The sequence below is a fragment of the Chinchilla lanigera genome, unplaced genomic scaffold, assembly GCF_000276665.1.
Source record: "Chinchilla lanigera isolate Chin_1 unplaced genomic scaffold, ChiLan1.0 scaffold00003, whole genome shotgun sequence".
Classification (NCBI taxonomy): Eukaryota; Metazoa; Chordata; class Mammalia; order Rodentia; family Chinchillidae; genus Chinchilla; species Chinchilla lanigera.
The window spans coordinates 33,114,036-33,135,373 of NW_004955404.1; the positions used below are offsets into that span (position 1 = coordinate 33,114,036).

The window sequence follows — 21,338 nt, forward strand, 5'->3', positions numbered from 1 at the left end:
TTTTTTTTTTTTTTTTTTTTTTTTTTTTTTGGTTTTTCTCCAGTACCGGGAACCGAACTCACGACCTTGCGCTTGCCAGGCAGGCGTTTTGCCACTGAGCTAAATCCCTAGCCCTTCTTTCATTGGTTTTGAGTGGGGAAGTGGAGAAGTTCTACTTATGGTGTTCCTGAGGTCTCTCTCCTTGTCTCTGTGATGGCTTATCACACCTGGTCATCACCGCACGAACTGCTTTTCAGTTTTATACTTGCTTCCCTGCTCCCCGTGGTGGGCTCAGACAAACCCGTGCTGCCACTTGAAAACACCCATCTGAGAAACGATTTGCAGCATCTGAGCCCTACTGTGTGGCTCACCATGTGGCTTCCCATGAGCTCACCCTGCCCTGACTCGGCAGAGTGGTGACTCCTCCCTGTTCCAGTGAGCTTGTGTACAAAGGATATTAAGGTAGTTGGAGGTGCAGGGCTCCGACGTGATGTAGAATCACTGCTCTGGGTTCTCAGCTAAAACCTGGAGAAGCGTTCCTGGTGCTGACACCATTCTGGTCTTCACCTTCAGAGGCTCTTTTTCAGTGAGCAGAAAAGATCCTGAGGCTGTTTTTTTTTTATTTCTGATAGAAATTGGGTGAGCCTTTTAGGGTAGTCACTCACGCTCTTTCACACAGAAGTCTCAGTTTAAAGTGTTTGTCATGAAATAGCATGTGTGGCCAGGCACAGAAAGACGAGTACACAGGATTGCGCTCGTACACTGGACGTAGTATGTTAATCTCATAGAAGTGGAGAGAATAGGGTCACCACCATGTAGGGAGGAGACGGGGGTGGAGAGAGGTGGGACCAGGCTGATCGGTGTGTATGAAGCTGCAGTTAGATAGAGGCAGGAAGACCCGTTGGACCATTGCACAACAGACTACAGACCATGGCAGCATACCAGACATTTCAAAAAGCTATAAAAGGGGCTCTGAAAGTTTTCATTAATAAAGAAGGAGTTTGAAGAGGTAGACACATTTCACCTGGTTTAAACATTACAGTGTATACATGTATTGAAATATCATGTGGAATCCCGTAAGGATGGACACTTTTAGCTGTCAGTTAAATCTGCATATTTAACAGATGCTTACTAAATTTACATATAACTGTCCCACCCACCTGTGGCTTGATGACAAGGCACATATTTGCAGTTAAATTTATGCTTGAATAAAATAAAGATCAGAAATACCTGTGTTTATTACTGAGCGAATTCTTAAAATTTGAATTAAGCATTGTTAGTTGAGAATTCAGATAGCATACCCAAATACGCCTTTGCCTCCCCGTCCTAAGCTAACAGCATGTACTGTGTGCTCCAACTCAGTACCTTCATAGATTCAAAGCCTACAAAGGGCGGAAGTGCCCTTTCTTAATATCTGGGGTCAGTGGACTTTCTACAGAGGGCTAGAGAGCAAGAATCTCACACTGAACATGATTTGTGTTACAACTGCTCAATTCTGCCTTCACTGGAAAATAACAAAACCACTGTGTAAGTGAATCAGTGTGGCTGGTTTATAATAATTTTACATTTTATATGATTTTGCGTATACAGATTCCTCTTTGATATTTGTTCAGCCTTTAAAAATATAAAAATGGGACCCATAATTTACCATCCCCAGTAGTAGACTTTTCAGGTGGAAAGAACGTAACTACCGTTATGAATGAAATTACCAAAATAAGGTCTGACTGTCTTAATTTTGAGGAATAAGTTGAGAGAATTTCATATGCCTAAACTGAGTGAGTGTACAGGGAAAGCAGACATCACCTGAGGTGATGACCAGTTTCTCCTTGGGACCATGCGAGCCTTTCATGTCTTCTTGATGTCTTGCCTAATTCCTCTTGCCCCTACTCCCTTTGGGGTCATTCAGTGACAGAGCCCCTCTCTCTACTATCGGTAGTGGCCAGGGCAGGGTTCAGTAGCTTTTCTAATCGCATGTGACACTTCCCCACTAAGAGCAGTGTGCGTCCTCTTTCTGCACACCTGAGCTGTGCTGTTCGCCAACGCAGAAGTTCCTTTACCTTCAGTGCTCTGTGTGTCTGATTCCACCCTAACACAGGACACAGCTAGGAGATGCACTTTGGAGACACCCAGCTCACTAAGCACAGTGCCTGGAAGGTGGAGGTGTTTTTGAAGAGTTGACTTATCTCAAACTCAACATTAGAGTGCATGTTTGTGATATAAATTTCAAAAACATTGAGATGACATTCAGCATGTATGTTAATCATTCCCCCAATAAATTACATAGTTGATTTCCAATTTTGTAAGTTAGAGGTTTTACTGATTTTTATTTAATTACTGTCCAGTCCTGCTCAGTAGACACAGACACATGCAGAGTTTCCGTGGAATGCGGAATGAATTAGAAGTTGAGGTTTTGGGTCCCCGCAGTTAGTGGCCTTTTACTTGGAAGGAGCCCTTTGAGGGCCTCCTGTGCCCACAGTTACTGCATCAGCACTTCCAGGTCACACAGGTTGGAGATACTTACCCACTGTTTTCTGTTTTCTACCAGGACCCATATAGACAACCTTGGTTGGATGAGAACTGTCCAGTCTGGTTTGGTCTAGCTTTCCCATGTAGGCATTACCGGCACATCTCGTTTATGACTTAGTAATGTGTGTGTGTGTGTGTGTGTGTGTGTGTGTGTGTGTGTGTGTGTCTTGCAGTTCTCTTCATTCAGGTGCTTGCTTGGGACCTGTTCTATGGTCTGGGAATACTGAAATCATAGAGGCATGGTCCCTGGCCTCCAAGAATTCATCAACTGGTAGATGAGAAAGGCATCAAAACAAAATCTTTAGGGTATATTGTGATAGATGATTTAAGAGAAATAGGAAGCAAACAGTTTGACAGTGCCTAAGAAAGCAGAACTAACTCTGATTGAGGAGGCAACAAAGTTTAGACAGCGTAAGAATTACCCATTCCTGTGTACCTTGCTGAAAGCACTAGATTCAGAGCCACATACATTATTTTGCTGGCCTTAAGCCACTTTGCTACTGGAGCCTCAGTTTTCTCATCTGCAAAGTGGGGTTAAAATATTCACTTTAGAGCCCTCTGTATGCGAAAGGGTCAGCACATGGCTCTCTTCCCTTTTCTAAGTGGAGGCCCTGTGCGGCCGAGAAGCACGTTGTGTGGAGTGGTGGCTGGAAGGTGCCAAAGGAGAGATCAGTTCTTGTGAGGTTGCCTGGGGACAGGGCTCCCGGTCTGAAAGAGGGCCAGGAAAGCAGCTCACCTGGGTCATCTATTATCCCATGCCCCCTGGGAGCCCACATGTACAATGGATGCAGTATCTTTTCCCAGCACAGCTTTTGCATATTTTACAGTCCTTGCAAGCTGACTGAGGGGCCTGGTCAGGTTACAGACGTCTTCAGACTGCTCTTTACAGGGAGTTTCAGCACTTGGTCCAACTTGATGGGACCTCAGAGTCACCCTCACTCTTACGGCTTGAAAAAATATTTAAACACTTTACTCCTGAGCTGTCTACGGTCCTAGCAAAGCATCGATGTTTATGAATCATGCGGGCCTCTTTTCTGGGGGTTGAATGTGCCTTTATTTTCAGGAAATGGAACCTCTCAAACAGCTTCTTCCTTTCTACTTTCTTGCTGCTTTCTTATTACATAGACATATTTTTAACTTCCTTGTTAGGAACTAAAACTTAGGTAGAAGTGTGTTAATGAAAGTATGTGTACACCTTTATGGACTGATAAATGGACATTGTGTCCTGGAGTAGCCTTAAACCACCTGAGCATGCACATGGGGGGTGTGACTAATCATAATTACCCTTTGTGATTCCTTTCGACTTCCTGCCTTAGGGCTACATCAGACTTGCTAGGGAGCTACTATTCCTTCCTTGGCCACCTGTGGCCTGTGCTTTTCGTTATTTGGACTACAAATGCATTCCTAATAGCTAAGGACCAAGTGTTAACTCACTTGTCTGATGTTACCACAGGAAAGACGAATTTGAAACCCTGAACTGTCTGATCTCAGACCCTCCTGGAGGGACGGTAAGGTTTCCCGACCAAGATTTACCAAATGGGAACCATTGAAAACACCAGTCTTCCCCGCGCACAGCTCTGTCTGGGTTGCTGTGGAGAAGCGATGGAGCACCAAAGTGTCGTGCCTTTGTCTTTTCCAGGGGAGAAACCCTACAAGTGTACCTGGGAAGGCTGCACCTGGAAGTTCGCCCGTTCGGATGAACTAACGAGGCATTACCGCAAACACACGGGAGTGAAGCCGTTCAAGTGTGCGGACTGCGATCGCAGCTTTTCCCGGTCAGACCACTTGGCGTTGCACCGCCGGAGGCATATGCTGGTGTGAGGAAGGCTGCCTGTCCAGCTGGGCATAAGAGCTGGATCTCTTCGTGGCACCCAATTCAGCAGGGCTGAATCCCCTTCACAGTGTTAACACAAAAGGGCATCACCATCCCACGATGTCTGAAACCAGAGCAGGAACAAGAAGGAACACTTCTCCTTTCGGTCTGAAGGTAACCCCCACCCCGACTGCTCGAGAGACGTCCTCGCGCTGGCCTGGGAGTTCAGCGACACAAATGCTGAAGAGACAGGCATTGTTTTCCGTGCTGTGTCCTCTGCCATTTAAAGGTGTTTGTAGCCTATACATTTTCTGAGCTTTCAGACGTTTTGTTATCAGTACCTTAAAGGTCATCTGCCACAAATTGATGGCTAGAGCAAGACCTTTTAAATTTGGATGAATCTCTCATCACACCCCACCCTTAGCCCCTTTTAAAAAATTTGAGTTCGTATCTGAGTAAGCTAGAACACACGCCCAGTCTGTTACCAGCGAGCAGCATGAACGTAGAAAGGAAGACGTTGTTGGCGAGGTCCCATTACCTGAACATACAGGCACACTCGAGCAGCCCTGTACAATAGTGACGGCAGCACCTAGATGCCACTCGCGACGGGTCCTCATGCCATGCCTGAAGAAAACCAACACTGAACCTTTCATTTGTTTGTCATTGATTGTTTTCGTTTTGTTTTGATTCCATTTTGTTCATCTGTTCCAGCAGAGGGGCAGCGACACTGCAGTTGAAGTCTAGTCCTGGTCTCTGCCCTGACATGGACTGGCACAGCGGTGTTCTGTAGTTGAATAGGAAGAGCCTGTCTAAAAAAAAACTACTGCCCCACTTCAAATCGCAGTGTTCTGTCACCTAGGCATCATTTCTTCCTACCCCTAGTGTTTGATTACAAGGAATCAGGGGGAAAAAAACTTTCTTAGACACACTGGCACCAAGGGAAGAGGTGGGGCTGCCCAGGCAAAGTCAGTGCACATGAAAAATCAGACAAAGCAGTGATGGAAATAATGCGCCTCTTGAGGAGAAAAGCAATAATGAATAAAAGGACTTTTCTACAATAACTTCACTGAGGACTCACGTTACCAATTTTCATACTTACTAAAGGGATTGTAAAAAACACCCCAGCATTTTAGATGTCTTGGTTACATTTACAGCACTGAGGTAATCTTTCTGCTGTTTGTTGTCCTGCTTGGTTGAGTACCACAATTAAAGATTATGCTCCCCTTTTCTTGTTTGAAAACAGTTATTTGGTGACTAGAAAGGCAAAGGAGACAACTGGGAATTAACTCCTTGATTAATGGGTCAGTTCTCCTTGGAACCGAGGTGGTGGGAAGGGAATGATCCCCATAGAAAGCCTGCCATGGTGCTAGCTTCCTCTCTTGGAGAGCCAAGGGTAAGTGACTCTCCAGTAAGTTCTCCTATACACATTTCCTTTTTCAAGGGTCCTCATTGGCATCTGCAGGGATATTGAACCTATTCATCCTGGGATGAGGATGAGAGGAAAATAGAATCCCACCCACCTGTAAAATCTTGAGCCTTTTGCAGTAAACAAAGCAATGCATCACCAACAAGCATTCTTCCCGAAAAAGTATCATATTTTTGTCCCCACTAAACGCTGGGTTTTTTCCAGCTTTATGTGGCTAAGGGGCTTGGTAAGATTTTTGTTGTTGTTGTTTGTTGATGTTGTCGTTGTTAGGATTTTTTATAGGTTAGATGGGAAGGTCTCCACCGGAGATCTTTGCACATATATTTTAATTACAAACACTTGATTTGAGGAATTGCACAAGTCAACCTCACGATATTTCTAGCTCATTTTTAAATGTTTGAACATTCTGAAATCATTTCCAGCGACAGAATTATCCCTTTTTAGGATCATCTTCTAATTCGGATAATCGTATTCTGATGAAGCAAGAACTATGAGCACTGCAACAAGGACGATTTGTGTTGGATGGTATTAAAGGAACTTCAGGTCAAATTCTGGCTTCACAAATATGTGCTTTATATTTGCTGCCAGGTCTGAAAAATTCATCAGGCAATTTCCCTCCAGCAAGGGCTGCAGTTCTATTGATAACTTCTTCAGCTACACAAACTGCTACCCACCAACCAGTGTTTTTTTTTCTTTAATCAACTGGAACATTTTTTATCTGTACTGTATGCAACGCTCGTTGCCTGTGACCATTCAGAATAGAAAAAGATTTCTTGATGCATGCCAGCATTGGTTACTGGTCAATGGCAAAGAATACAGAGAGGAGCGACCACAGCCACGAGCCACCAAGGCTGGCCACAGCACCTGGTTGGCAGGTAATAGGGGAATCAACAAGCAAAACATAGACTTGAGTTGGTCCTGCCTGCTCTCAAAAGAGCCAGCCCTGTTCTCTGCTGAGAGGTGTCTTGAGAGTATTGCAAGTAGACAGCTTCTCGAATTCACTGAACTGACAGGCAGTGGAGTCTTCCTGAGTGACAGCTTGATTTAAAGTTAGCATAGGACTAAATGAGCTGCACTGTCTAATAACATCGGAAAGAGTTGGGGAAGTGAGCTTTCCTCACCTTCCAAAGTGGAAAGCAGACTGAGATTGTAAGCTAACTGATCAATCCCGTCCGCACTGCACCATTTCCCCTTCTGACACGGCAGTTCTTTAGGAAGGGATCCAAGCACAAGTAAGTCACTGAGCTCGCCCTAGAATTGAAACGTATTTGGGGCTTGTCTTGATACAAAGCAAATTCACTTTGGTGAGTTTCCTACAAGTGTTTTCCCACATCAAGGAAAGTAGTTCGGAGCAGAAGGAAATGGGATGTCTGTAGGCACAGAAAAGCCTCCAGTCCATATCATGTGCCGTTTCTGGCTGCTTTGGAAAAGCACAGTGCATGATGAATTACAGGAAAGGGATGTAATCTTAAAGTACTTCCGAGTTGTTCTCTAACTAGGAACATTCACTGGTTTTAAGTTTGAAGCTGCTGAACTTGCAGCTAGAGATATGTGCATACTGGGGAACTCTCACACACACGCTCGTAGTAACCTCACCTGAGCTGCAGGAGAGCCGACTTTCTCTTCACATTGCCGAGACGGATGACAGGGAAGTTACGGGATTGAAAAGTTATAAGGTTCAGTCCCTGCAGTTTTAACAGAGCCCCTTATGGTCTGATCTTAAACTGTTTGGAGAGAGAGTCACACTTCCCCATCCATTTCCTGCCTCATCTTGCCAACTGTGTGGACTCTGCTTGATAACTTGTCTTAAGTTCTATTAAGGCATTTAGACCAAGATTCGTAAATGGCTTTACCATAAAGAGTATACTACTGCCTTTATAAAACACATAGCGTATTTTTTTCAAAAGCAGTTGAACACCAGTAGCATGTACCCCATTTTTTTGAAAGAGCACTTTTTATTCACTTTAAAATTTAAGTGGGAAATGGGAAAGTAGATTGTCAGGGGATAAACTCACAAAATGCTACAGTGTTTACAAATGCCAGTTAGAGGGTGACTAGGTCGGCTATTTTCATTATGATTGAAATTTGGAATAGCTTGTGCAAAGACTGTGTTCATTTTATACAATCTGTTTTAACTTCAAATTGCCATTGATGTGTTAAAGTAAATAAAATCCTGCACTTTGAAATCAGTTCATTAGAATGATAACATGTATATGGATAAAGATGCAGTATTCCTGATTCTGTACTTTATTTATTATACTTACCAAAGCTGAAATTGAATAAATCCGGCAAGATGAGGCCTTCAAATGTATTCACACATCCTTGTTATGTTATGACTGCTTAGAAATGTGGCCATGATGTTGTTACACAGCTGTCTTACCCTCTACAGTGAGCACTAACAGAATTGAAGCAGTGTTAACAATACCAGCATCTGTGCTACAGCCTGCAGAGAAGGGACTGAATGTGAGATAACTTTGCTAAATCATCATGGGCCCAGAAAGCCTTAAGATTCATAGTTCATAATCCACTCTCAGATTTTATTCTTTACTAATACCTACAAATTATTAGGTAAAGGTGTTCTAGTACATCACTGAGCAAATTCCTTCCTTTAGTTTTTCTGAAGTAATGCGTACCATTAAGAAAAAATCGTTTCAGTTTGACTTGGTTTAGTTTAGAAAGGGGTTGGTGAGTCCTGTCTTCCATGTTACACTTGTACTTCTCCCCTCACTGCCTTCCACTTACCTGAACAGTGAGCCCCAAAATCTGCACACGCGTGCACACACCTGTACGTGCAGCAGCCAGTGGGCTAATACATACCCACAAAGAACTTTTTTAAAAAAAATTTGTAATAATCCATACTATCTAGAGATGTAAATTCTTTACATTGCTAGGGAATCAGCTTATAATACTATATATGACTTTGCCTGCATTTTATAGTTAAGAAATGTACATAGAAATTAAAAATGCTATATTTTCACAGTTTCATTATAGAGTAATGTCTGTTTAGCAACCCATGTCCATTGGTATTTTGACTATGCTAAATACTGAACAATTGCTATAGAAACTCAGATTTTCATAAGAAAATGAAATAGAAGAATACTGCATCTTTAAAAAAATAGAGTGAAGATATTTTACTGTATTCGTAACGTGATAGTGGATAAAGTATTTTCAGACACGCAAGTTTTACAGAGGTTGTAAATAGTTTGATGAAGTACGTTGGGGGAAAGAGCTTCTAGTTTTCATCACAATAAAAAAACCTTGTTCAGATATGCCTTGTATATCTTACACACAATTACGATATTGCCATGGGACCTCTGTCCCACTGTCTCAGAGTATGTTCTTTGTGCTCTGTCAAAATGGAATCACCACTTGTTGTGATTTAGCCAAGATGGTTTGAAACCCAGTGAAGTCATTTTAACCTTGCTACAGACAACTAATTCCAAACTCATAATGTCTTTTCCTGAAAAGGAGAAAACAGCTACACAGGATTTTGCTTGTGCTAAGAGCGTCTAACAGTTGCTTTCTCGGTTATCTTCCTCCTCAACTAAGTGGTTCTTGATCGCAAAATTGTGCAGGTGTTACCCTTGTTTAATTCCAGAGGGATCGCTTTTAGGTGTAGCTTCATGTCGACAAGATAAAGTGCTGTGGATATGGCCACATGTTAAATGAATTCATACTGGCAACAGGAGTAAGCTGATGCCCATTTTCAAAACTGAATTAAATACTGAAAGTGCCTGTCAATAAATATGACCAATGAGATATTCCTATACTTTTACACAGCAATAATTCTTTGTCAAACTGAGGTGTTCCTGTACATTTTGAAAACACATACACACAGAGTAAATGTATGCACGTAGTAAATTCAATCCATTCCTGTACCCATGGGGTGGGGTGGGAAGCATTTGTCTGCTAGGTATAGCTAATCTTATTTGCAAATGACATTTTTTAATTTGATTTTTCATGCAGAATATAAGAATACAAATACGAATATTATGGTTTTCTTCATATACCAGCCATGTGGCAATTAAAATTTTCGAATAAAAACTTGACTGTGACTTGCCCCAATTTGTGAACAGTATGTATGGCTCAAAAAGTTTTGCTCACTTAAAAATACCAGTTTATTTAGAGCAAAACACTGAGGGATATTTTTCTGCTTTATTTTATCCAATGCACATAGTTTATCTTCATTTTTTTTATTCCTTTTTCCCCAAATATGTCCTGTTGTCATCTAAGAACCACTTTAGGATGAATATTGACAAAATCACATGTCCCTGAAAAGTGTACCAAAGTACTACTGATACTTGGTAAATCTAGCCTTTAACTAGTTTTCCGGTTAGTCCTGAAAATTACCTGATTTACATTCAGAAGTTCACAGGTTTTTCCTAAAATTAGTTTAGTGCTAGGAGTGGAGTCATGGGTAGAAATATACAATGAGACTCTGTGAATAGACATGAGCCCTGGAAATTCTCCAACCGTGCCATCTCAGAGCACAAATTCACCCAAACAAGCTGTTGAGGCTATCAGCAAAATTATACACTTTCCAAGCCAAACATTTGGTAGGAGTAATTTTAAAATTACAACTGTCATTAAATCCTTGGGCTTTAGGTGGTGTAGACTACCATGATGGATAGCTTTCTGCAGGCCCAGACCACAAGCCCCGAAAACCATCCACTCTTTTCTCCTCCACATTTTAGAAGGGAGGAAAAGGAGAAGGAAGTACACCAGACCAGGGGTTGAAATAACCAGCGAAGCATCAGAAGAAGCTGGTGTGTTCTTTAGTCTCACTGAAGTTAAGTCTTCTGACTGAGTTCTGTCTGCATGTTGGCTGAAGATACTTGAAATTCTGAGAATGTCTTGGAAAGTCAAAACTTCAAACCATAAAAATTATAGCTGTTCTTTATTAAACATGACATGCCAGGCCCAGTGCTTGGCATTTTCAGATGCACTGGTTTTGATCTGTACAACAACTCTGCATGTTATGGATGGGAAACTGATGTACAAAGACGATGTCCATGGACCCAGAGGGAGGAAACGTCTGAGTGGGAATATGAAGCCACCTTTGCTGTGACTCTGAATTCTCTGTTCTGTCCACTGTCCCACACAGGATATTTGTTCCTAGAAGCCACCTCTCACTGATTCTAAGTTTTATTGTGGACACCCTGCACAAGTAGTCATTTTCCAAGTTAAAACATCAGGACAAGATATAATACAAGATTTGACAATGGTACAAAATATTTGAAATCAGGCCTTGCTGGAAATTCATTTATGAAGAATCAGCATAAACAAAGAGAAGCAACTTGGTGTCTCCCTGAACTTACCGCTTTCCTCCCAAATGTTTCGCCTGGAGCTTAAGAATCATCAACACTTTGCCCAGTTTACTAGCATTTTTGCCTGTGTTGGTTTTTCTCAATTCTACACATGTAGACCTGCTAGAATCTACCTCCATGGAGCTGGTTATTAATTCAGAATTTACTTGCAGGTGTTAGTGGAGTGGCAGTCATAAACATTCAGCTGATAGTCAGTAGATAATTCCTGTTCAGATTTCTCACTTAACAGCACCGTCTTGAAATGCTTTAAATAATCTTATAAATAATTTGTTTATAGTGTTGTTAGTTTAATTGAGTTTTATGTGAGGAGCTGTCTAACATCAGAGAATTGAAATCCCTTCCCTTCCATGTAGAACAAGGTCTCTGACAGTATTGATTCATGGAAGTACTAATGGACTTTGAAAACATTAAGAGAATGTCATTTCTCATAGTGTTTCTTTTCCTGAAAATGAATCCTCTGAATTATGATCTTTCTCCTTGTTACTTGGCGGAGGGAAGAGATAAAACCTGTATAAACAAATTCTCTTCCATGCTGAAAGCAAGTATGCTTGCAGATGGGGACTCTTCTCAGTTAATTGGGTTTCACCAGCAATAATTTCTCAATGACAAAACCACCACTTTGAGTTGAAAAGAGATGAATAGCGGAAATAATCTCATCAGTACTTTTTCTTTCTGGATTTCGTCTCTAGAAATTTAAAGTGTTTCAGACCACAGAATCTGCCCTTTGTGCAAAGAAACAGCCAGTGACCAGTGAATTATCTTTTTCAAAAGCAGGTTAACCAAGACTTTCACAGGGATTCATTTTTATTGAGAAATGAGGGTGAATGTAGAAGGGTAGAATTTGAGTCCAAATCTAGTAGTAAAAATGTCCAAGCAATCAAAAACATACATTTAAGGACGCAGTAATATCTTCCCTTTCTGCTAATTTCATGCTCTAAAGATACAACAGAAAACATCACAGAAAATGCTTTTGCCTCACTTTTTTCTAGTTTCCCCACGGCAGAATTTATGATTACATCCCCACCACAAGTATATTTTGTTCCTCAAACCTTATTACATTGGATGGGTATTGTTGAACTGGGGCACTGGTGCCTATACACAAGGCTCTTTCCTATCAACTTGTCTGTCCACAATTTGTTGTGTTTAAAGATTCATTTTTCGAAACCACTGTCCCCCCCACGGGATGCTGGCTGTATTGTTTTGTTCATGTCTATGTGGGACACATTGCATCATGTAACAAACCAACTCTGTGGATGTGAGGTAACTACTTAACAAAACCAGCTTGAAAACATCGTCTTACATATTATGTCATCCTGCCTCATAATGCAATTATGTGTGTCATGGTCATTTTTTAAAAAGAGAAACCAGCAAATTCGTGTTTGTCCATAGAAGAATGTACTCAGAACTTTGTGTTGTGAAATGATGAGAACAGACCACCTTTAAGATACCCACCTGCCACTTAAAATGACTTAGTTATAATTAGTAGTAGTCTAGACTTTGCTCTTGGTGTGTGGGGGTCAATTCAAACGTCATCTTCTTGCAAATAAATCTCTCAGTCATATTTGAAAAAACTACATGAGAATAAAGAGAAAAATACCTTCTTTGGCCAAGTCAAGCAGGCATCCCTTTTCTTTTCCTTGACACTTAGCTCATTACACATGGTGATTGGATCACAAGACCTTTCTGTGTAAAAATACAAAAACATTGTTTAGTTTACAAAGCAATTATTCTAGGCATGAAGCCTCTGAACAGCAAACTGAATAAATGGGCTGCATCTGACTCACTTTAGGGATGCAATCTACAAGACTCTTGGGGCTCCGAACCCAGAGAGCTAGGTGCCCAGAGGAGACCCTACACATTAAAGGATAAAGTCCCCCAATGATGATGGCAAGCAAATGTGTTGAATTCTTAAATCTTCATTTGGTTTTCTGTTCAGAGTTTTAATTGCAAATGAATTTATTTCTCCAGCTTATCTAAAGTTCTAATTTCCTAATAGTTTCCTCTGCATTTATATACTCTGTAGTGTTTAGGCAGCCCCTGTTATAAGTTTATTAATATTATGTAAGTGTTGTTCTTGTATTTATGTATAGTGTATGTATTGTAAATATATTCAGAGCTTTTTTCCTTTTACTGTAAAATGGTGATTTTTTTTTGCCCTATGATAATGTAAAGGGAGACCCTCCTAATGAGATTCTCTCAGAGGATGATTATTCCAGTCTATTCTCAGAGATTTAAATGAACAAGTGTTATCGTTTTTAATGGTGTCTCAGACATATTCTGTTGGTGCATTGCTTTTCTGTATTCAACTTTCCTATGAATTGAGCTGTGAACCGAAATAGAGTTTAAACCTTTAACTGTATGCATTTGTATAATTATCTGAATGAAGGCATGAAGGTTAAATAAAGCATTTTGTATGGAACAGAACTCCCTAATTATTACTAAGGCTGACTCAAATACTTTGGAAATCATAGTTATTAACAATCATAATTAAACCTTTGTTATGAAAAGTTTTACTACTTGTGCATAGTGATTTGAAACAGAACAAGATAGGATCCACACTAAAGAATGATGTTCTTCTTTTTTAACAACCAGCACCCAAGGAGGGATTTTTCACTTAAAATTTTAATGAATACAGTACTAAAAAGTGGTGCAGAAATAGTGTGATGTGAAAAGCACATCTTTTACAGTCCAGAACCAAATCCTCAGATCAAATCCTGAATTAAGAAATCCTGAATTAAGAAATCCTGAATTTCTTCAGACTTTGTATTTCATTTAAGAGTAAAATCCATGTAGCAAAACTAAGGCTGGCTGATTTCTGTGGGTTAATAAGAAAACTGGGCTATAGATGCTTTTCAAAACAAAACCATTAATAAGTACAATATCTTTTTAGGCAGTGGCTAAAATAAGCTCTTGAAAAAGTCTGTTTCTTACTACATGATGTCTCAGTCGAAGACCTAGAAAAGTCTCTTCTGCAAAAAGGATGGTAGTAAATGCAACCAGGCAACGTCCTGAGCATTATGTTTGTTCCCTTTATTCATTACAAAAATGATGAGTTACGTTCTGTCCATGTCCTAATTTTACAGATGAAAAAGGGAGGCTCTGACTTCAGGCGGCTTTCCCAGGCGGTCTGGTCCCAGGCTTAGTGGCCTCAGCCAAGGAAAGGATAAGTGGCAGATGGGGAGGATGGGAAGTGGAGGCGAGGGGTAAGGTGGGGAGGAATGAATAGCAGTATCATAAAAAGTTCAACAGATACCTTTATGTATGTACAAATAAACACAAAACCAGCCAAATACGACCCTTCATTCATACTCAGAAAAAAAAAAAAAAAAAATCAGACCAAAATAGATTTTTGGCTTTCTTTACAACTGGCTCAAAACCCTTTCCAAATTAACACTGAGTTTTGTAATGTTGTTCGTTGTATGCAAAGAAAGGAAAAAGCCAGGGGCTGCCCTAATGCGCTGCTCCTGTAGAAGCCCACCCCTCACTCACTGGGAAGCTCGGTGCATGGCTGCTTTGGCTTTCCATACCCAGCTCCGTGTGAACACTCTGGGTAAGTTTTCGGGAGGTTATTTCCTCACAGTGAAAGCCTCCTAGGTACTCTGCTGGCGATTACACCAGCCTTACAAAAGAAATTACTCACCAAAAGATTATATATTTCTTTAAAATTGAGGCAGTAAACCAAGAAGGCTAGTTTCACTAAATCAGTGTAAAGCTTTTAGTTGCGTGCTGTCATAGAAATACTCATTGAAGGCAGGGGCCAGTAAATGAGAAAAGTCTGTTTTGTCTCACATTCTGGTGAGGTACCGTAACACTTTCAAGGCTGGATCTAACCCACTCGGGTCCTACATTCAGAGTGTGACTTTGTAATGAAATGGCAAATTGGACATTAGATCTATATGTTTTTGTCCTAATTTTCTGAAGGTTCCTTTCAAACCACACAAGCAGCCAAACCAGCTCTCCAGCTTTCTTTTCATTTGCCTTTCAGTTCAGCCCAGGAGGCTTTGCAGCCAATAGACCAATGAGACAACTCTCAAGGAATCACATGATGTTGTCATGTTCTTCAAGTAATTTATTTGTTGATATTTCTTCTAGCAGGTGATTCCTGGATACTTCAGTGGCATCTGGAATTAGACAGGTGTAGATAATTTGCTCATTTCCTTAGCCTTGCCTTTCCTTGGGCTCTAGCTATGATCTCCAGCCTAAACATCCATAGTTTCACTCTTTCTTATTCTCTCCAATTTAATGACTAGGGAACAACAGCATGAAATAGTTAAAGTAATAAGTATAGAATACACTTGACATTAAAATATCTTGGGGTTTTATTTAAAGAAGAAAATTCAATGCTAGAATAAAATTGTATTCTCTAAAAAAATTGTTTTAGTCCCAAATGGCCAGTGCGGGTTTTCACAGTATATACTGCATTGTCTTCCCACCAAAGTCACATGGTAGCTGGCAACACAAGGAGGTCCTTGTGCTTTGTCCTTGTGCTGTCTGGATTTAATATATTTCTCCCAGCGGTGTAATAAGTATAACTGATATCACTTCCCGTTTAGTCTAAATTCACCAATGAACGCCTACCCAGCATACACTTGAGTGATGTGGATTTCAGAAATAAATTTCATTTTTTTTAATACAGGAACAACTTCTACATGATCTCTCTTCTTTAATAGTTTCATGGTGTTATATCTGTGTTTGTGTGTATAAGAGAGGGAAAGAGAGATACAATTTTACAAGGCCATGATGACATCAGCAACATCAGACTTATGTAAGCAGGCTTAAAGCAGGAAAACCCAAAGAATTTTTTAAACAAGTCTATAGCCATCATGAAAGCTTCTTGCTCTTCCAGTAGCTACAGTTTCCAGGGGCATATTAACAGTCTGTTATCTCAAAGAGCACTGCAAGACACTGAAATTCTGTGCTGTGAGCTGCTGTCCAGGTCCTTTAGAACTTTCCATCCATCCCAAAGATACAGGTCAGTTCAGCATCTCAAGGCTGGCCTTACCATTGCCTTAGACTTCTCTGCCCTTTGACACTTGACCATAGATCAGGTGGTACAGCAGATGTGGCCACGGAGGGTTAAACATCATTGTTCATTCTATGGAACTTATTTCCTGTGTCATGGCTGATTTGGAGACATTGCTTTGTCATATCTTCTGCATGAAACCAAATCATCATTTGAGCATTCACGTTGACTCCTTTGTACTACAATTGCACCTCGGTTCATGAATCTAATTCAATCCTCGATTCTGGGGAAGATGGCCAAGGTGTTCATCACCCAATGTGGAGTTCATGAATGGAAGCAAGTTTTTGCTGAATGTTTCTGTTTGTGAACAGAATAGTTTGCAAATGAAAGCATTTGTGAACCAAGGTGTTACTGTATATGTATCAATTTGAACTTTAAAATGAGCATATGTTATATTTGATATACCTAAAACATGGGGATAACATTAGAAAATTACAAAGAGTCTATTCTGCTCAACCACTCAAAAGTCCATGTTATTATAGTTACTAATAGCAATTTTATTTGCATAAAATAAAGTACATATTTGAGTTACTCTTCTATGAAGAAAATGTACTACTTAATATGAGGTATGATGCATTGTACATAAGACAAAAATCCTTGACCAAAAGTAGGTTACAGCTTCTTAGAATAATTAAGTAAATACACTTTCTAAATATTTAAACTATGAATGGGTAGGCAGCGGCAGAACTGGCCAAAGTGTTATGAAAGTTTAAGGTAGGGAGAGTAGCTCTGTAATACAAATAGTCCACCAGGCCTCCCATATCTGAAATGTGCATTGTGTTATAGATTCCTAGATTTGAATTCTATGCCCAGTGAAAAATCAAAGCCTCCAGAAGATTTCTGTGAACTTGGAGAGTACAACATGGGGACACATGGGGTGGGGGTTACTGCTTGCATTATCACAATTTCACAATCACCTTATGCTTAGCTTAAGGTTCACTTCAAGATCTGATGTGTGCATCCCTGGGATGGATTGGAGTGGAATGGGACTGCATGGTATGGCACAGCATGGAGTGGGCATGTGTTTTAGAAAGCATAATGTAAGAAGGAGTTTGAAGGCATGTAGTTCACTACTCCACCCCTCCTCCTCCCCTGCCCATCTTCTTCTAAAGCAAATCCAAGCATGCTCATTGCCCAAGCTAAGAAGTTCCTCCATTGTGATGGTTAGTTGTGTCTCACATTGGCTGGGCCACTGGGTCCATATATTTGGTTAAACATTTTCTGGATGTTTCTATGAAAATGTTTTTGGGTGAGATTAACATTGAATTAGGTGAATTTTGAATGAAGTAGATTAGATTTATCTCTGTAATGTGGGTGGTCATCATCAAATAAATTGAAGGCCTGAATGCAATGAAGATTCACCTCTTCTGAGCAGGAAGAAATCCTGCAGCCCACCACTACCCTTGGACTTGAACGGCAATGTTTCCGTGAATCTTTAGCCTGCCAGCCAATCCCATCAGACTGGATTTTTTAAGCTTCTGCAATCATATATGCCAATTTTTAAAAATAAATCTTTATGTGGATAAGTACACACGTGTCCATTGCTTTCATTTCTCTGGAGGACCTGGACCAATGCAGCCGTCCATGTGGTCACTGGTTGCTGTCCATCCTCCTGACCGGGAGTCTTACTCTCTTCTCTACATGACTGATCTATATACGTTGCCAAACAAAGGTTGTGCCTTTCTCATGAAAATTCTGGTGCCCATTGCAGTTTGGTATGGAGATACTAAAATCAGCCTAGTGAGAGATGAGGAACTTGAATGTGAGGGCAGCTTCAAGGTAGGGCTCAGATGAGATGGTGCATTTTACTCACACAGTGAAGTTGTTGACTGATCCCCAAAACTGGAAGAGCAAAAGAAACAGATTGTGGGGCTGGGGATTTAGCTCAGTGGCAAAAGCGCCTGCCTGGCAAGCGCAAGGTCATGAGTTCGGTTCCCGGTACCGGAGAAAAACCAAAAAAAAAAAAAAAAAAAAAAAAAAAAAAAAAAAACAGATTGCTTCAGGGCTGATTTATCGAAAGTTTTTGTTGTGCTTCCCTGAATCTTGCCACCCTTCTCCCTTGTAGAAGCCTCCAAAGTTATCAGGCCTCACACATAGGTACAAGGATGAAAAAGGAAACAGCACCTAGAAATTGTCCCAGAAGTGACAATGAAAAGGAAACGCCTTCACAAAGCTCTCTTCTAGTTGTATAGGCCCACATTTGGAAACAGACTTCATACTGAGCCAGTCCTTGATGAGGAAACTGTTAGACTAGTCCAGTTCCCTTGCGTGGAAAGTTGGACTCACCTTTTGACATGTTAGAGCTTCGTACAAACGAGCAAAACTGGGTTTCAGAGTGAGGTAGAGATTTATGTTTGTTTTCCAACTTTTATTTTGAAAAATTTTAAACTTACTGAAAAGTTTAAAACAATAATGAGCCATCCAGCTAGACTGGCAGCTCATTACATACAGTTTTTAACAACTGTGTAAGTACAGATTGTGGCACCTCTGCTGTTCTCTCTTGAGCACTTCAGGAGCTAAGAACAAAGATCTTCTCCCATCAAAGTTACAAAGATGTCTCACTAATAATGTCCTTTATGGACTTTTAGTTTTGGAATCCAGATCCTAATAGGAATTACACGATCACCAGCCCTTTTCCTCTATTCTGTACAACTTTACTTGTTTTAGGATTGGAGGACTTGCTTAATGTTGGCCTTTTATGATAGCAGCGGCTTTAGAGTATTTGGCCGTTTGCTCTGAAGGTGTCCCTCAAGTAGATTTGTTTGTTTCTTTATGAAAGAAACAGGTTCAGATTAGACATTTTTTAAGCATGGGTGCTCTATAGGTGATGTGATTTTCTTAGTGCATTACATCAGAAGAGATGTAATGTAATTTGTCCCATTAATGATAATGTTATATTTGATCCCTTTTAGAAAGGTTCCTGCCTTATCCTTGAGTTTGAGTTTTGATATTTGCTTAGTCCACAAAGACTTTGCAGAAATCATTTTATTTAAAGAATGAATGTATTTATTAATGTAAGAAATCCAAAGCTTAATTCTTCTTTACCTTTAAACTTCAACTTACAGGGATTCTTAATTTTATAAATCTAGCAAGTACGACATTAGTCTGTAAAAACCTCGTAACAAATTCTCCTCAACATTAAAAGCTGAACTTGTGAATTTTAGACATCTGATTTCTCTTTTAAGAATTTTAATGGATTAACAAGCAGTCTCAATAATTAAATATTCTCTTAAGTTTATTAAACTTTAAGTACAGTGATTTTTAAAAAAAATTCTGTTTCAATTTTGTATATAAATATTGTAAGATTTCAACTTAAAATTTTAAAATATTTAATTTTTGTCAGCTTTTTTCTGTAAAAAATTTTATTTTGAGATAATTGGAAAGTCACAGTTTTAAGAAATAATGCAGACAAATTCTGTGTGCCCTTTGTCCAATTTTCCTTCATAACATTTTGTAAAAACCATACATCAAAAGTAGGATATTGATGTTAATATAATTCATATTTGATGAGGTTTCCCAAACTTCACTTGTATTTATTCTGTATGCGTTTTAGTTCAATACAATTTTTAAATTTTTCATTAGTATATGTTTGTGATATATAATAATCACATTAATGTAGGGGAACTGGTGCATATACATATTGCATCTTAATCATTTTGACTTCCCCTTCCCTCCCATCCTCCCATCTCCCATCCTTAGATCCCCTGCCTATCTCTACAAAGAATTTCTCAGACTACATATTTTACGTTAGAGTCACAAGATTAGGGTCTCACAAGCAAGCTTCTCTTAGTTATCACAAGCATACAGAGTGTTAAATGTACAGAGACTGTTCCCAACATGGATGGGAAAAGTATGGAGCTTGGAATAGGGAGCCTCCCTTATATAACAGGAAATCCATTACTTAGCAAAAATGGCTGTGTCGCCCCCATCCCTGAATTCAATTTCTTTTTACCTAATTCTTCTGTGTCTTTAAACCTTTAATGAAGCACTATTTGATTGGATTTGTATTTATTTGGTTATTGATCCATACGTTCTTGACACATGCTGTTCCCTTGCCTGGAACATCCTTTGCTGTGTGTCTGCTTGGTGAATTTGAGCTGTTAGTGAGCAGAGACAGTGCCTTGCTGATCTGTGGCCACAGAGCCTGGTACCAAATTAGCACTCAAAAATAGTGATAGCTGTGTAAATGATCCAATTTGGAGATAGGATTTTGCTAAGGAAAAAAGAGATAGTAAAGTTTAAAGCATTCTTCTCAGCTAGCTCACAGAGCTCTAAAGACTAAATTTGATTTTTGTTATTTAGGCAATGGCCATCTAGTGATACTTTTTATACGTTTTATTCCTAAAAATTGAATGTTGCAGTAAATTTTTTGAAAACTAAGTTATATCTTAAATGCCTTCACACACATACAAATAGTTTTCTCAAGGAGCATAATGAAATAATTTATCATGACACTTTTAGGGTTATGGATGTGGCTCAGTCACAGAGTGAGTACTTAGCAGATGTGAGGCCCCAGTCAGTCCCCAACCCTGCAAATGAATAAATAAATGAATACTTACGTACATACTATGCACATGACAGTGAGAAGATTATTAAATATATTTCATAATCTTTCACTAGAATTTCCCTACATATCTATAACACTTTATGATTAAGTTAAAATTCTCTTACTCAAAAATTTAAAAATAGGTTGTGTATCAAGATGTCCAAGCACTTCACAGGAACAGTTCAAACACAATTAAAAATACAAGTGCCATTTTATCCAAGAGTTTCTGCTCAGCTCTGCCAGTGACCATGCCGATTAGCATCAGATTATCTGCCCCATTTCTATTTCAACCACAAAGGCTTATGCCAATTTAAACATGTATATGTCTGTGCATTTCTCTGACTTCAGTACTTTTGCGACTTTCAGAAGAAATCTGTTAAGACAATTCACAGTTGGGAAGCACAGAATTGAGACCATAGAGTATTTAGCAATGGCTTTCACTTGATTATGGTTAGATTTAAAAAACATTTAAAAAAATTGTGAAACTCAGAATGGCAGCTTAGACACAATTCACTCTAATTAGAAAATAATATATCTAAAATGTACCAATTAAATAAAAAATTTTTTTTCACCAAGTAAAAAAAATATGTTGACTATGGTTCTTTCCGAGCAGGTAGAAACGTAAATGAGAAACTTAGTGTTCTCATCGGAAATGTTGTGTCTCCGGTGAGAACATTCACGTGGATTCGTAGCTGGCC

General features: G+C 39.7%; 1 protein-coding gene across 4 annotated transcripts in view; it reads left to right on the forward strand.

Annotated features, from left to right (window-relative positions):
• The window catches only part of Klf12 (Kruppel-like factor 12), a 411,890-nt gene extending 398,400 nt beyond the window's left edge, over positions 1–13,490 (forward strand). For all 4 annotated transcript variants that reach the window (XM_005374183.1, XM_013516598.1, XM_013516591.1 and 1 more), the window contains one exon: positions 4,145–13,490. In XM_005374183.1, the coding sequence (XP_005374240.1) occupies positions 4,145–4,326 (182 nt within the window). In that variant the 3' untranslated portion in view covers positions 4,327–13,490. The remainder of the gene's footprint in view (positions 1–4,144) is intronic.
• The last annotated feature ends 7,848 nt before the right edge of the window (positions 13,491–21,338 follow it).